Here is a 16,447-nt window from a genome sequence, read left to right as displayed (position 1 = left end):
AGTTGTTTTTTAAAACTGATTTAACTATTTCACTTATGGTTTGTTTTTGTTGGTTTGCTTTTTAAACCAAAATATTTAAACTGGTACAACCCCTAATTTTTATGAAGTTATATTGATATAGAGCACCTTTAAACACATATAGCTTATTCCACTAGTTTTATAGGAATAAACTATATTAGTATAACAGCTTCCACACGAAGGTGTTGTACCACTTAACTACAGCATTTCAAACAGATACAGTTAAAACAGTACAAATACTGTTTAGCCAAGCCCTCGCAATAGTGTTTATAAATTATGACATGTAATTTGAGAGGTAGCAATGGGGCTGTACATACTACAGAAAACATGACTAAGGAAAAAAAACTATTTTCAAAAGGTGTCAGTCTCCAAATAAGAGAACCCATCAACAAATACTTGACCCAAGATACCAGAATATCCTATAAAGCATTATTGTTCCTTTTGTTTCATCACAAATTAAGCTTCATTGTATTTCAACACTACACAAAACAGTTACCCTACAGAAGTATGGTTCTTCTAGATGCATTCACCACACAGATTACACTGTTTGTAAGCAAGAGCCCCAAGTACACAAAATCAGATTCCTTTAGCCAGCAATGGCCACTGGGGCTATGCCTACACCCTAAGTACTCTCACTCCCCGCTTCTCCTCACACCTGGAGGTATACACGACAAAGTGGGCCCAGGGCAATAGTGTCTTGTAAGTGCATGATTTGAGCTCTATGTAGTTGCCCTACAAATTTCAAATATAGGGACATTCCTCAAACAGGCAGCAGAGGCTGCCTCAGCCCTAGTGCAATGAGCTCTCATGTGACTAGGTGGGTCTAACTTGGCTAACTTAATAACATGTCCTTATATAGTTGGAGGCTCACTTAGATAACCTATGAGGGCACAGATTGCTCCTAAACTGTATCAGCAAAGGACACAGTCTGGATGTGTTCCTGAATGCTTTTGTTCTGTCTAATTAATAGAACAGCGCCCTTAGAGTGTGTGATGGTTAGCTTCCTCCAGGGTTGAGCAAGGCCTGGGAAAGAAAACCATGAAGTGAATGAACTGGTTTACATGGAACCGAGACAACCTTAGGCAGAAATTGGGGGTGACATCTAAGAGTGACCTGGTTCTTATGAAACTCTAGATAAGGGGAACTGCCATGAGGATCTCAATCTGCAGATCTAATGGCTACCAGAAAGGCTAAGAGTTAAAAGAATGCATGAATGAGTCCTTCTAATTCTATACTGAGGTTCCAAGAGGGAAAGGGTGCTGAACTGGAGGGAAAAAAAATGTATGAGGCCATTCAGGAATATTGCCACCTCATGGTGGGAAAATACAGTTTGGCCCTGGCTAGGAGAATGATGTGACTATAACACTGATAGGTGGACTCTTATGGAATTGTTAGAAAGTCCAGATTATTTGAAGGCTAGCAATATTGCTGAAACTAGCGATGTCAAGAGAGACAGCTAATACTGAGATGCACCAATAGAAAACAACTTACATTTACCTTTGTAAGTTAGTCTGGTTGAAGGTCTCCTGCTTTGAAGCAGAATGTTCTGAAGCTCAGCTCAAGAGCTACTTTCAGTGGACATCATCCCGCCAGCAACTAGGCTCTCAGTTGTAGAATCTGACCATTCTGTGAGACTATCGGGGCAGCAGGTAGGCTGATGGGTGGACTGTGTTGAAAGACTGAACAGATCAGAGTACCAGAAGTGCCTGGGCCATGTATGGGTTATCAGTCTTGCATCTTCCCTCAGTTTCCTCATTGCTGTTGGTATCATGGGAATCAGTGGAAAGGCACAGACACCAATCCCACTGTGTCTGAGGGATAAAAATACATCTGTCGTGGAATCAGGGCTCAAACCCACTCTGGGGCAGAATGCTTGACACTCGTTCTATTCTATAGCAAACAGTGCTACAGTACATCTTTTGCATGTAGGGACTCATAGAAACAGGCCTGAGTCTTCGACAGACCACTAATTGTTGCTGAAGAATTGCCTTGAGAGTTGATCTGTTATGTTTTGGTTTGGAATGAACAAGTGACAGTTGCATGGCTTTTTGGTGGCGTGGAGATGATCTTGCTCCCCTTGCCTGTTGATATCATCCACAGCTATGATGGTGTCTGTCAGCACTTGTACTGTGGATCCCTGTAGAAGAGGAAGGAATGCTTCACGTGCCTTCCTAATGACCCTGAGCTTTAAGACATTTATATGGAGGCGGGCTTCTTGAGGGGACAATAAGTGCTGAATCTGAAGAGGATCTAGATGAGTCCCTGTGACACAGCAGGCTACAATCCAGCCTAGTGGGGGCTGGGTCTCCCCTGCCCTGTAACTTGGGGTGCCCATTACAATGCCTTGCTGCTGTAGCCTCCAACCAGGACTGCTCACAAACAGCCTCTGGCATGTAAATCACTCTTAGCTATGTCTGTGTGTGCAGCAGCCAGCCAGCCACGCCTTGGCTCTTACAGCCTTGCTTATGCTGAAGGGTGACCCCAACACCCCCAAGTAGGGACGTAAATAAGGTTTAAAAATAGTAACTGTGTAAGCTATTAAAATTCTACTGGTTAAACGGTTAACCATAAAGGAGTTCACATAGGCAGGGAACTAGGGGCATGGGGGGGTGCTGCAGTTGGGGACTCCCTGGCGCACGGGGCTGGCAGCTGGGACCCCGGGAGCATGGGGCCCAGAGCGGAGTTTAATCATAAACTGATAAGACTGATTAACTGGTTAAACTTTTACATCCCTACCCCCCAGTCCTGGATCTTCCTCCAGAAACGTATGTCTTGTTCTGGCCAGCCCTCTACCAGACAGTACAAATATATTAAGTCCCTTATTCTTTTAAGGGAATAATACTCCATCTTAGTATTTTAAACAGCTATCCAGACATTTCAACTTAAATGCACCGCATACAGCTAAAACTATAAACAAGTTTATTAACTACAAATAGAGAGAATTTATGTGAGTACACGTAATGAGGCATAAAAGTCAGAAATGATTACAAAAAAAATAAAGAGAAAATGTTTACTGGTGCCTAACTGAACAAACTATATTGGATTCAAAGCAAAGTTTTCTCAGCACATGCTTTCAGCAGTCATACTGACCAAACTCCCCCAACGGCTGTCTCCTTTGTCTTTTCAGGTGCAGAGAATGTGATGGGCAGGGAAAGAGAGGGGTGTCTGCCCCTTCTTTTTATAGTCCTGCCCCCCCTTTAAGAAGCATTTCCAGCTGGGAGCAAGGTGACATGCAGTCTGTGTGAAAGGAAACTCCCTGCTGCTTCTTTGCTAAGATGTAGATTTTTGCCCCTGCCCTGCCAAAGAATGGCCTCTTAGCAGATAACGGTCCATCAGCCTTCTTTACACTGGGCTAAGGCGTCAGCTTGCCCTTTGTCTCTGAGGAACTGATTTGGCCACTCCCCAGATTTCTCTGGGGAAAACACTTTTAGTCACGATCTCATCTTATGTTTATGACTTCACATATAATGCTGCTATGTGCACTTTGCCATGATATCGATCAGCAAATTATGAATTTTTAAAGGATACATCACAAGGCCTACTTTTTACAAACATTATTACAATGTTGTGTAGGGTGTGAACACAGGGGCATATTCTGTCACAGTCCCCCACCCCTAAGTAGAGAAGTCTGTCACCAGAATCTTGGCAGATAAAGTGTAGAGAAGGGTACTCCATTGCCATCTTAAGGAGGACTTGCTACTAGTGTAATGAGGAGAAGACTTTTTGTGAGACTGTGACCATCATGCCTATGCATATTGATTTCAGCCAGCCTTGAACGGAACATAGGTGAAGTCTGGCATGCTACGTGACATAAGTGCATGAGGCCATGTGTTCTAGAAGTCTGAGACATCAGTTATTCAGCAAATGAAGACAGCCTGGACGTATTTTAAACTGGCATTTCCACATATTTAGTGCCTATATTTAGGACATTAACACCTTCTCTGCTGACCCAAAGAAGGAGGGAAAGCAAAAAAAGAGAAAGGCTATCCATGGGCAAAAAGAGGGCAAAACAAATCTGCATTCACCTTGCACCTAGGCAGCTGCAGGGGAACAATTATTGAAGACTAGAGTCTTGAAAAGAATTCTGATTATAGCAACTCTCTAACAGAAAAACAGCCCTGCTTTAGGTAGAATCCACCGCAATTAAAATAATAAAAACAAAATAGGAAACAGTTTGTAATGGCGATTCTCTCTTTGCTTCCTGGTGTAAATGAATCCATGGAGCCTGAGGTATATATTTTTTCACCTATTGCTGTAGATTGGGACCTAGCCACATAACTATTTTCAATTTGCATCTTCTAGAATCCAGTGGTGGAAGCCAAGTTTCTCTGGTCACTTCTATTACAAACTACTATGTGGCAGAGTTATTTTAGGTTGTTCATCCGAGTTAGAACAGATTGTTTGCCGTCTCAGAACATATGCAGTTGCTTGTTGTAGTATCTTCTAATGGCTGTTTAAAAAGGGAACGTCAATTTCATAAGGAGAGGTTTGGCTCCCACTGCTGTGAGGACATCAGGGCAGGCTGGATAAAGAGGACGTGGACAATGTTTCTAGCTAAGATGTAGGAGATGGTTAGGGAGTTCTGACCCACTACACGCAGGATGGTCCTATGGACCTCCTGGTGATAAAGACCAGTCAGGAGGTCCTGGCTGTCCTGCCAAGGGAGGTGGTAAATGCCTCATTCCAACTGGGTGGCATGCCCTTCATGTTCACATTGAACAAATTCTGAGCAATGGACAAACCTTTATGAACTTAAACATTTTGGTTAATAACTGATCAGTCTCCTCTCTTTCTGGACAAGGGTAATTGAGATGCTTGCTTGGCAGTTCCAGGCACACTTGGACTTGATTGGTTCCTTTTATATCTTTCAGTCATGCTTCAGATTGCTTTCTGGCACAAACAGCCAGGGTCAATAATTTTCTGCTGGTTACAGACAATCAAAAACTGTCCTTAACGATAAAGTTTGATCTCTTAGCTGCCTTGATACCACGGGCCATCAGGTGTTCAAGAGGCTGTGGTGATAAGTCAGATCTTCCCCTCTCCTGGCTTAGTAGGGGTAGTTGGCAAGACAGTCCCACAACTCCCTTCAGCATCCTCTCTAATATGGGTGCCCTTTTCCATTCTGTGGCACTTAATTCTGATACATACTGCTTTAGATAGAACACTCACGAGGGGCAGGAATCTAATGAAAATATTAACAGACATGTAGAGGTGTATGACCCTTACTATTGGCAGAGGAATGTCCCATCTGGCTAAGGCCAAGCTACTTTGCAGCCTGTATAAGATAGTTACGATACTGAGCTAGAAGACAGGCTGGATTGCAGCAGCGTCCATCTCCCCGGTAGCGGACACCAGCCCTAAGGTAACAATAGTCCAATTCAATCAGGAAGCATTTACAAGAAGACCATGTATCAACATGGATGGACTAGACAGGCATATTTCTCCTTCCATTCATAACGTTCTATATTTAATTGTTTCTCTGAAATAATATTCAGTAATCACTTGTTAAATATCTAACAATACTATAATTTGTTGAGTTATACATACCAAATAGTCCTGAGATTATATTGGGTACTTGAGGAAACAGACTAACCAAACTGAGCTGTTTGCTAGAACAAAAATATATCTAGACCCCAAGGCTGCTTTCTATTCTGTAAACTGTAGCTGTATTGTGTTTCAGGACTTTTTAGCCAAAGTCCTGCAATTCCCTCCTCCCTTTTTAAAAAAGCAATTAATAATGCTACACCACCACTGAAGAGTGTGCATCTTTTTGTTTCAAAGTTTTTTGTTTGTTTTTTTCCATTTACTGCAGAAACAAGTTCATGAAAACACACAGGAGATGAACTACTGTTATAGGCTCGATCAAATGCCTTATTACAAACGTCTAACTTGAGTTACAAAAATGCTTTTCTAAAAATTAAAGAAGATAATATTCTAACACAAGCAGAAGTGCCCCCAACATGAAGTAACTACTTTGGATCTCATAATGACATATAAAGATTAATTTATTGCTTGACTGAAGTTGGTGATGGCCTCAGGACCAGTGATCATGACTTGATTACATTCCATATGGGCACAGAACAGTACCAAAATAGTTGGCACTTCAAAAGGGTTTATTTCCCAAAGTGAGAAAAATCTTGAACTTAATTGACTGGGAAGAAAAGTTTAGACTGAAAAATATGAATGAAAATTGGGACTCCTTTATGAAAAGTTTATTAGATGGCCAAAAGTCCACAATCAAGGAGGACAAAAACTTAGGCTAAAAGCCCATCCTAGTTCGGTGGCAAAGTGAAGACAGCAATTTGTATATATAAAGTAAATGGAAGACAGGGAAAATAAACAGCACTCCATGTAAATCAGAAAAGTGTACAAAATCGATAAGGGAAGCTAAAGACATCAGGAAAAAAAATCATGGCTGGGAGAACTAAGGATAAAGAAGAATTTTTAAGTATACTTCGAACAAGAGATCCTAGCAGTGGTATGAAGCCATTACTACATGGAGATGGTAAAATTGTTAATGATGCAAATGAAGGGAAAATTGTTCAGTAAATAGTTCTGTTCTGTATTTGTAAAGAAGTAGGATGATTTACTCATATAAAACTAGGAGAATTAAGTATTTTCCACTCCATTGGTAACTAAGAAGGACGTTAAATAGCATCTACTAGGGATAAACATTTAAAAATCAGTAGGCCTGGTTAACTTGCACCCAAGATTCCTATAAGAATTGGCTGAGGAGATCTCTAATGTGTTGCTAAATTTTTAATAAATATTGGAATACTGGGGAAATTCCAGAAAATTAAATGTTGTGCCAATATTCAAAAAGGGCAAGTAGATGACCCAGGGTAACTTGCCCAACATCAATCCTGAGTAAAATAACGGAAAAGCTGATATGGACTTCAATTAATAAAAACTAAAAGTATAGGAATATAATTAATGGAAGTCAATATGGTTTTATTGAAAATAGGTCTTGTCAAACAAATCTGATTTCATTCTTTAATGAAATTATAAGTTTGGTTCATTAAGATAACTACATAGATGTAATACCCTTAAGGCTTTTGCTAGGCATTTGACTTGACTTACTACACAGCATTCTGATAAAAAAATAGCAATATACAATATGAAAACAAACGTTAAATGGATTAAAAACTGGCTCAGAGATCTCACGACATAGTCATCGATGGGGGATCATCATCTAATGGAGATGTTTCTTGTTGGGTTCCACTGGGATGGGTACCAGGCCTGACATGATTCAACATTTTTTATCAGAAATCAGAAAGTAAACATAAAATCACTGCCAATAACATATGTGGTTAACACAAAGATTGGTGGAGTTGTAAATAACGATGAAGACAGGTCAGTGATATTGAATGACTTAGATTGGTTAGTGAGCTGGGCCCATTAAAACAAAATGCAATTGAATACAGACAAATGCAAATGTATACATCTAGAAAGACAGAATGCAGGACATACCTAAAGTATGGAGGACTATATCCTGAAAGCAGCAACTCTGAGAAGGATTTAGGGGTCATAGTGGACAGACAACTGAACATGAGCTCCCAGTGGGATGCTGTGGCAAAAAGGGCTAATGAGATGCATGGATGTATCAATAAGGAAGCAGTGAAGAGGAGCAGGAAGGTGATTTTACCTCTGTAGAGAGCGCTTGTGAGACTGAGGCCTGTTCTACACTAGGAAATTAGATTGGTATACTACTTTGCTCAAGGGTGTGAAACATCCACACCCCTAAGTGACACAGTTAAACTGACCTAACCCCAAGAATTCTCCAGTTGACCTAGCTACTGCCTCTCAGGGAGATGGAATACCTATGCCAATAGGAGAGGCCCTGCTATCAGCGTAGGCAGTATCTTCACTGAAGGGCTACAGCTGCGCTGCAGCAACATTTTAAGTATAGACATGCCATCATACTAGACTACTGTCAACAATTCTGGTGTTCACATTTTCAAAAGGATGTTGACAAATTGGAGGGGTTACAAAGAATAGCCACACAAGTGATTTGAGGCTGTACATTGAGAGACTTAGAACTCGAAGTGTTTAGTTTACCAAAATATTGAGAGGTGACTTGATTACAATGTATAAGTACTTTCCCTGGGAGAAAATACGGAGCACTAAAGGGCTCTTCAATCAAGTGGTGAAAGGCATAACAAGAATCACTGGCTGGAATCTGAAGCCAGATAAATTCAAGTTAGAAATTAGGCACAATTTTTTAACAGTGAGGGAGATTAACTATTGGAAAAAATAACCAAAGGAAGAGGGGATTCTCCATCTCTTCAAATCAAGACTGGATGTCTTGCTGAAAGGTAAGCATGAACCAAACACAAATGTTTTTGGGCTCAGTACAGGGTAGCTATGTGACATTGAAATGTCTATGACGCACAGGAAGTCAGACTAAATGATCTAAGACTAGAAGAGACCCTTAACCTATTATTCTATAAATATATACATAATTATGATTTTAATATTAGTGTGTTCCTTTTACAACTCTTAATAACTTATCATTTTACAAAATGTTTCTACCAATGGACTTGCTGCATTGATGTGCACTGCCTGTGAATTCCTCAATCATTAACAGCGAGCCTTTGGCTGGTCATGATGTGAACCACTTGACTTCAGAATAGACTTTAGCCCAGGATGAGTGAAGGCTGCAAAAAAACTTGGATAAACAGGGAAGCAAGTCAATTTTATGCTACCTGCTTGACCATTTTGCTTCTGGAGTTTTATACATGGCTATCCTGTACCTTTATGTCACTAATACCATTATTTTTTCACAGCAGCCAGGTAATGTTAAGTTTGCCAAATATTTACTCTTTTAAAGAAAAAAAATTATTTGCAATACACTGTGTTCTATTTCAAGCCTGGCTTTCCTTCTATGACTTAGCCTTACTTGCAATACAACAAAATTCCAGCCTTTATGACAGAAGATTATTTTTTGATCAATAGAAGTCGGCAGCCAAGGCATTTGTGGTTTTTCTCTGGAAAGCATTTGCAGCCACAGGCTCAAAGGAGGAAGAAAGGGAGAGGGATTAACTTTCTTCAATGAAGGTCAAAAACATAATTTAAAAGTGAACCGAGAGAAGCAGCTGTGTCTGTCAGCCCAATCAAGATTACCAGCTGGAGAATTTACCAGCAATATGAAAACAATGTACACCAGATGTCAAACGATGCAACTGCAAGTAGGAAAACGTCTCTGGGTATGGCACTGTATTGCCGGTGCTCATTACTAATCAGATTTCATTTGAAATACTAAAGACTTCAGTAGGCTACCACTAGCTAGGAACAAACATTTCCGCACACCAGCTCCAGGAGCCTTATTGTGTAAACAAAATCAGCTTTTATTTCTAATATAATTTAACATTTCACTTCTTTTAATGACTATATTTCAGGATCAAAAATATAAAGAATGAAGCAGGTTTATACATTCACAACTGCTGATTCTGGAACATCTGCAGCTGGGCTTGTTCTAGCTTCACCAACTTGAGTTTGAGAAACTAGATTCTTTAAAAAAAAAAAAACCTAAAATAAATAAGAACTCAGTGACACTACATTTCTCTCCAGTTGATTATCCAAGGAAATAAGCTGTACTTGTGCCATAGAAAAGAGTGCACCATTGGCTGCTGTGTCAGCATCTCTGTAAACAGCTGCTTTTCCTCCTTTTCCCTCAGGTTATTGTCTACATTACAAGCGAAGGGATGTGATTCTCTTGCTCGTGTACACTTACTCATTGTAGCTCTCATCGGTTCACGTGGGCTTGGGTTCGGCACAGCTCAGCCGTGCCCTCACTGCTGGTGCTGCGGTGACTACACTGCTAATTATACTTGCACGAGCTCAATGCGAGCTAGCAGGAGTATGTGTACCTGGCAGGGGAATCCCACCCCTGGGTCATAGTGTAGACATAGCCTCTGTTGGTATCCTTCTCTTTGTTTCTCTCTACATACTTATTCCTCAGATGAGCTCATCTACTCCCATGGTTTCAAATACCACATTTGTGATAATTACTTGTAAATCTACCTCAGACAGAAATACAGGACTGCATAGAAGGGAGAAATTGTCCTCCTTGACATCTCACTAATTAACCACAGCAAAAAGCAAACGTCTTTCTGAACCCTCTCCTCCCCCCCTTTAACACTGCTGATAACTGAACTACACCCCTGATCACTCAGGCTCACAGTTACTGGGGTCATCTCTCTAACTTTCTCCCAAAGTATCTGGGCTCTCATCAAATCATCTCATCTCTCTAGCTGTAAAACTGATCCGCCCTCTCTCACCAAGTTCCTTCTCCAGTTTTGTTTCCACATCAATTTGTACTCATCCTCATGTTCAAATTCTACGCAGCTCTGTTCCTGCCTGCATCTCACCTTCTTCTGCTTTCCTTTTCACACTGTATGCTCTGCCCACACTTCTCTCCAGAATGCCCCATTTGCCTCTCACTCACAACTCCAGTCTTCTCCCCATAACCGCCCCATGCCTGAAAACAGCTCGCCTTGTCCTCATCCATGGCACATCACTCCTATATGGCATATCCCTTTCTTTTGTTTCACTTTCCATTGCTACACTCAACTACGCTATGTTCTCACCGTCTCATACCCAATTATGTGGGCAAAACCAAAATCTTATATTAAAAATCCAAGAAACTGCCAAGCTGATCTGAATTCTTTATGATAAAGGATCCTAGGAATAAGCTTGGATTTTTTGTGTTATACCCGCTCCTCCCATTTCCAACCTGTCATGGGGTATTTCAATTTTTACATCTATTATCTGCCTAAGGGCTTGTTATCACACAAAAACTGTAACATCTAACTACACCAGTATAGTTAAAATAGTACAATCCACCTAGGATTAATACAGTTGTACTGGCATAGCTACTCCTGTAAGTGAATGGCAACAAGCTATACTGATATAAGGCACCTCTATAAACTGCACCCACACTAGCAGTTTTCAGTATAGCTGTTTCCTTAAAAATATCACACCCCAATCAAAACAGCTAAATCTGTATAAAACTGCCGTAGACCTTGCCTTTACATAACCACTTCTGCGAAAGGTGTTTTTCCTATGCAACTGTCAGGCACCAAGCACATCTATGGAAGCTATAAATAATGATCACCTTAAATGGTGAAAAGAGGAAATTCAATGCACTTGATGTCTAGATACCCAACACTATGTACTAGAGTATAGTCTAAAGTCTCATTCTCATTAGAATGCTTAAAAAAAATAATCAAACAGCATCCATTTACTTAACTTATCTAAAAGCAGAAGAGTTCCTATTCTGCTTCACTCTTCCTTTCGACATGTAGCAGTAAATTTCTTTTGATTCATGTTTTCAATCTATATTGCCAGGATCAAGATCAGATAAACAGTTTAATTAAATGATAAGAGATTTATCATAATCTAAATATGCAAGGCTTTAAAAATACAAAAATGTAAAAGTCAGAGTTGTTAGTAACCCCCTATAAAGGGAAGTAGGAAGGGTTTAAACATTAGCTACACAAATCTAAAATATCAAATGAACACAGGGCACATCACCAATGAAAAGCACTATCAAAATGACCAAGAGTGGCAAACTACCAGTGAGATAGCTGATTTGAACACTCAAGTCCAGGCAGAATGCTAAAATATGCACTCATTCATAACGAATGCATAGCTTTCTTTTTCCTTAATTCATTATTACAACTTTTCCTTGCAGACCTTTATAGAAGTCTGATCCTAAGGCTGTTTTGTGTTAACAGTATTGGTCACTAGCCTGGCCAAGGAGCAGAAAGCACTCCACCAGTGGCAAGGTTGCAGATAATCGAGTAAACTGAATCTTATATTATGTCGCTTTTAAAATAATATTTCAACACTGAGTTATTTCGCATGACTTCAAAATAAAATTAAAGTCATTGTAGAAGTTTTTAGGTCACAACCTATTCCTTATAGCTTACCTTTGCTTTGCCATCCTGTGCTGACATATATCCTACACACATGCTCTCTGTTGTATGACTCCACAAGAACTCCACTATAAGAAAAAATGTAACAAGTCACAAATAAATGCATTCATTTTAAGTGTAGAAAAACTTCACTTTTAACAAAATCAGAAATTAAAGGGACAACTCAAACCTAGCTTAAAGTTTAGGTTTGGTGCTTTTATAAAAATTTAACAGAATTATTTACAAGAAAAAAAGTAATTCCAGTGGAAGTAGCAGTTAAGCACTCCCTGTAGTATTTGCAAATAAATACTGTAGTAACCAGAAATAAATGGCATATATAGTGAAAAGTAGCATGCATTTTTAAGTTGTATTTATGTAAGGTGTTATTTGTAAGGTAGGTAATTTTTTTTTACAGTATGATTTCTAAAAACTGCGAATGTCTCTTTAAAGTTAAAATTCAGACATATATAAAGTATATTACTGCACTTTACTTTTTCTCGCTTGCTTAACAAAATTTTCAACTGTCAAAATGATTTATTCTTAGTACTGGATAATCCCTATTTACTGTGATAGACTTTTTTCTACTCAAACGTATAATTTTTGTGACAAAAATATCAAGTGTTTCTGCTGTCCAGAGCTCAGTTTCATAAAACTCTACTTTGTGTAATATATGTAGTATACTGCAGACTCTTTTGGATTACTTACCTGCTATCAAAGAATAATGTGTTAAAACAACTAAATCTTTCTCCAGTACAAAACAGAAATCAAATAGATACTAAGAACTCTTCACCTGTCTAATGAACTTGAAGTCTGGGTTCATCAAAATGTAATGTTCAATATCTAAGATTAAATATAATTGGTCTTTGGAACATTTACATTCATCCACTAATCCCAAAGAACACTTTTTAAATTCAGACAATTCTAGAAAAGCAATTTGAGGATTTTGATGAAGATATTGCCAGAACCTGTGCAAGTCAAACAATAAGAGAAAAAGGAGTTCTATACTTAGATCCGTCCTTCACTCCCCCATAATTGATTAATTAGGGAATTTGCCAATCTGCTTAACAGACTGTCAAATATAAGAAAACAGGATCACAATTGGACTGCACTAGTTCTCCCAGATCATTATTTTCCACAGACATTTCCAGTTTTAAAAAAAATTGCAATTTTTTATACTATTGCTATCTGTGGAGTTTTCTAAATAGATAAGTGACTGCAGTTAAATAATCACCGTTTCTTTAAGGAAATTGAGTAACTGAATTTGAAAACAAGACTTAAACACTGGAAAGTTTCAGCTACAGGTGAAGTAGGCAATTAGCTCCTTTTGGACAACTAATTTCATTTCATTTTTTAACTTTACTTTCCAAAGTGCAGAGAAAGACTAGACAGGATACACTTAGAATACAAAAGGATGAATGCTGATAACTGTTATAAATGAATGTGTAAAGTGTTGTTAATTAAGTTTTAAGGATGTTTTAGCCTTTATTGTCCACCACCTACGTTCTACATAATAGTTGTGAATTTTACTACTGCACCTTCACAGCTGAGTTGCTGTGTGTGTGTTCATGATGAGTTTCTTCAAGCTGCAGATAGTGTTAGTTTCTCGAAGTGCTAGAATTAAAATCAAGATCTCAAATGTATGTAAATTCACTGTTCTGAACAGATTCCCCGGAATAGCACAGTTCATTAAAACCAAAAATGCTCAACTTTCCTTGTATGTTTATTTCAGCTCTTTAAGAAAAAAAGAAAGACACACACACACAAAAAAAAAAAAGACACACAAAACCAATAACTTATATGAATATCCAGCATGTGACTTGTCATTTGTAAAAAAATAATTTGTTGTTCTTCAAGAACTGAGAGTGCACAGTAGATCCCTTTTGGATCTTTATATCTATGCTGATTTATATCTAACAATGTCATCTGAATTATGCAGTTTAAAAATCTGATTCTACTTTAGAAATTCCCAAGACCCTTACCTCCACTGATAGAACTTGGAAAAAGTACAATAGGAAAACATCTTTGGAGAAGCCTTTGACCTTGACTTAAGAAGTTCAATTATATTAATTTTTTCCTCTATAATTTTAAAGAATTTTTAAGAGGCGAGAGTACCAACCTTAATATTGCTCATTATCGCTTGAAACATATGCTTACAAAAGCAAGATGCATCAGTGCCATGTGATAGTATGACATTAAGATTAATTTAAATTTTCAGATAGCCAAAGTAATTGTTTAGTATAGTCAACTTAGTTAATCATGCAGGTAATTAGATATGCAGAAGGACAAAATAATCTTAATACAAATCTAAGGGTACATTCTCAGCTTGATACAAAGTGAGTTGCAGACGTGAATCTCCATAAATTGCCACTAGAATACATGATAAGGGCATGGGGTGCAAGGAAAAAGTAAATATCATCACTGAATAATGACAGTGACAGCACTAAGATGTTTGAAAGGGAAGACTTGTCACTATTGTTAAATATTGTTCAGACACAAGACATTAATCTTGCTCCCAAATGTGTTAAGTGAAAGGTTAATTTAATTCACATACAATGTCACATGCTGTTCTTTCATGTCTCCTCATGCTTACATTTTAGTTCTATTAACTCCTTCATGCAGACAGTGTTGATTTCTTGGCATACTTCCCATTACATGTCAGTAATGTCAAGTTCTTACAGCAGCATATAATCCTATTGCTAATTCATCCATTTTTTGTGTTGCGAAGTGTAAACTGCATTTACAAGATCTTGCATATGTTCAGCAATACCCAATTTTGACTCAGGAATTACATATTTTAATAGTTTTGACTTTTTAAATGGTTGACTAACAACAAGTGGCCTGATTATCAAAGGTGCTGACCTTATAGAGGTACAACTGACATCACTGGGAGGGATGATCACAGTCTTTGGAAAAAATCAAGCTATAAATACATTAACATGTTAAAAAGTCAGAAGAACGCCTCCCATTGTTTCTCTAGCAGTTTTCGAAGAATTGTTATAATATCAATGCTAAGAAACTATTATGTGCCAAAAAGACACTCCTCCCCGCAAAAAACCTCCCTATGTCCCTCTATGACATATCACCCACTGTTCCTTTACATCCAATATAGTGTCAGAAGAACCATGAGGATTCATCTCACAGATCTTTGGTTTCTTGGGATAGCAACGTCTGGGAAATGCAGTAAGGACAGTGTGCTCCACTGTTAGAAGACAGGTTTCAGAGTAACAGCCGTGTTAGTCTGACCTCTTTGGCCAGTTGAAGAATGGCAAATTACAAAAAATATCTTTGAGACAAGGTGGGTGAGGTAACTTCTTCTACTGGCCCAATTTCTGTTGGTACCTCGTGGTCCCTTCTAATCCTCTGATTCTATGATTTTGCTGGTGAGAGAGACAACCTTTCATACTACAGCTCTGGGGCAGCAAAAAAAAAAAAAAAAAAAAAAAAAAAAGGAGAGCGTGCCGCCAAAGAATCAAAGAACCAGGAGCTCTGCTGCCTCCGTGCTGGCGGCGTTCCTTCAGCAGCACTCCTCCTGCTGCGCACCCCCACGGATAGTCCTGCGCACCCCACTTTGGAGACCACTGCACTAGAGAACACTTCCCTGCATCACATGGAATTCAACCCAGGATTTCCAAGTCTCAACATTCCTCTCACATCAAATATCTGTGAATCCCACTGAAAACTGATACTAGTCATCCCCTGCTAGTAGCTGGTTCACTACCGCAAATGGCAGTGGTCCATGGTGGAGATCTATAGATCCCAAACCTACAGATGACCCATGCAGTAGATGGGAGATATTCAGGTGGAAACCTTTTAAATTTATTCATTTTTGCTTTGTTTAAATGCTCAAAAATTACACACACAAAAACTACATTAAAACAGAATTAAGGTTGCAGAATCAAGCATTCAAGAGTTAACACATGCTAGAATTAAGGTTGCCCATGCAACCTTTATTATCTATTATTATTATTATAGTACTTAGAAGCCTCAGTCATGGACCAGCCCATACTGTGCTAAGCACTACATAAACACAACGGAAACTGTTCCTGTTCTAAAGAGTTTAATTCTTGTTGTTATTAATAACATACTCACATTCTATCTCCGCCAGAATTTTTATGTGATGTTGAGCAAGTCACAAACTAAAATCTGTCACAGTTGGCCACTATTTGAGAATTCCTCATTTTCTGGGTGCCCAATTTGAGACACATGAAATCAGATTTGCAAAAGTCCAGAGCCTCATAACTGCAACTGAATTCAGTAGGAACTGTGCCTTGAATATATAAAGTGTTAGAAAAATGCTAAGTACTACTAAAAATCAGGCCATAGGTGTCTCAAGTGGGGGCACCCCAAATTAGTGGATATTTTGTCAATTATACTTGATTCCTCTGTGCCTTAATTCTCCATATGTAAAATGGGTATACAGACCTGCGCAGCTCACAGGGGTGGTTGTGAAGATAATTTTATTGCTATCTGTGAAGCATTGACACTATGCTGATGAGTGCCATAGCAGTGCC

At 38.8% G+C, this 16,447-nt stretch overlaps 1 protein-coding gene across 9 annotated transcripts in view; it reads right to left on the bottom strand.

Annotated features, from left to right (window-relative positions):
• TASP1 (taspase 1) overlaps window positions 1–16,447 on the bottom strand; it is a 156,995-nt gene that overhangs the window by 13,809 nt on the left and 126,739 nt on the right. For 7 of the 9 annotated variants that reach the window (XM_077814073.1, XM_077814074.1, XM_077814072.1 and 4 more), the window contains one exon: window positions 11,952–12,025. In XM_077814073.1, the coding sequence (XP_077670199.1) occupies window positions 11,952–12,025 (74 nt within the window). Of the gene's footprint in view, window positions 1–11,951; window positions 12,026–16,447 lie in introns of those variants that run through there. The other 2 variants (XR_013345774.1, XR_013345776.1) reach the window with 2 other exon arrangements.

Source organism: Eretmochelys imbricata, chromosome 3, assembly GCF_965152235.1.
Source record: "Eretmochelys imbricata isolate rEreImb1 chromosome 3, rEreImb1.hap1, whole genome shotgun sequence".
Taxonomy (NCBI): Eukaryota; Metazoa; Chordata; order Testudines; family Cheloniidae; genus Eretmochelys; species Eretmochelys imbricata.
This window is presented reverse-complemented; position numbering and strand designations above follow the sequence as displayed.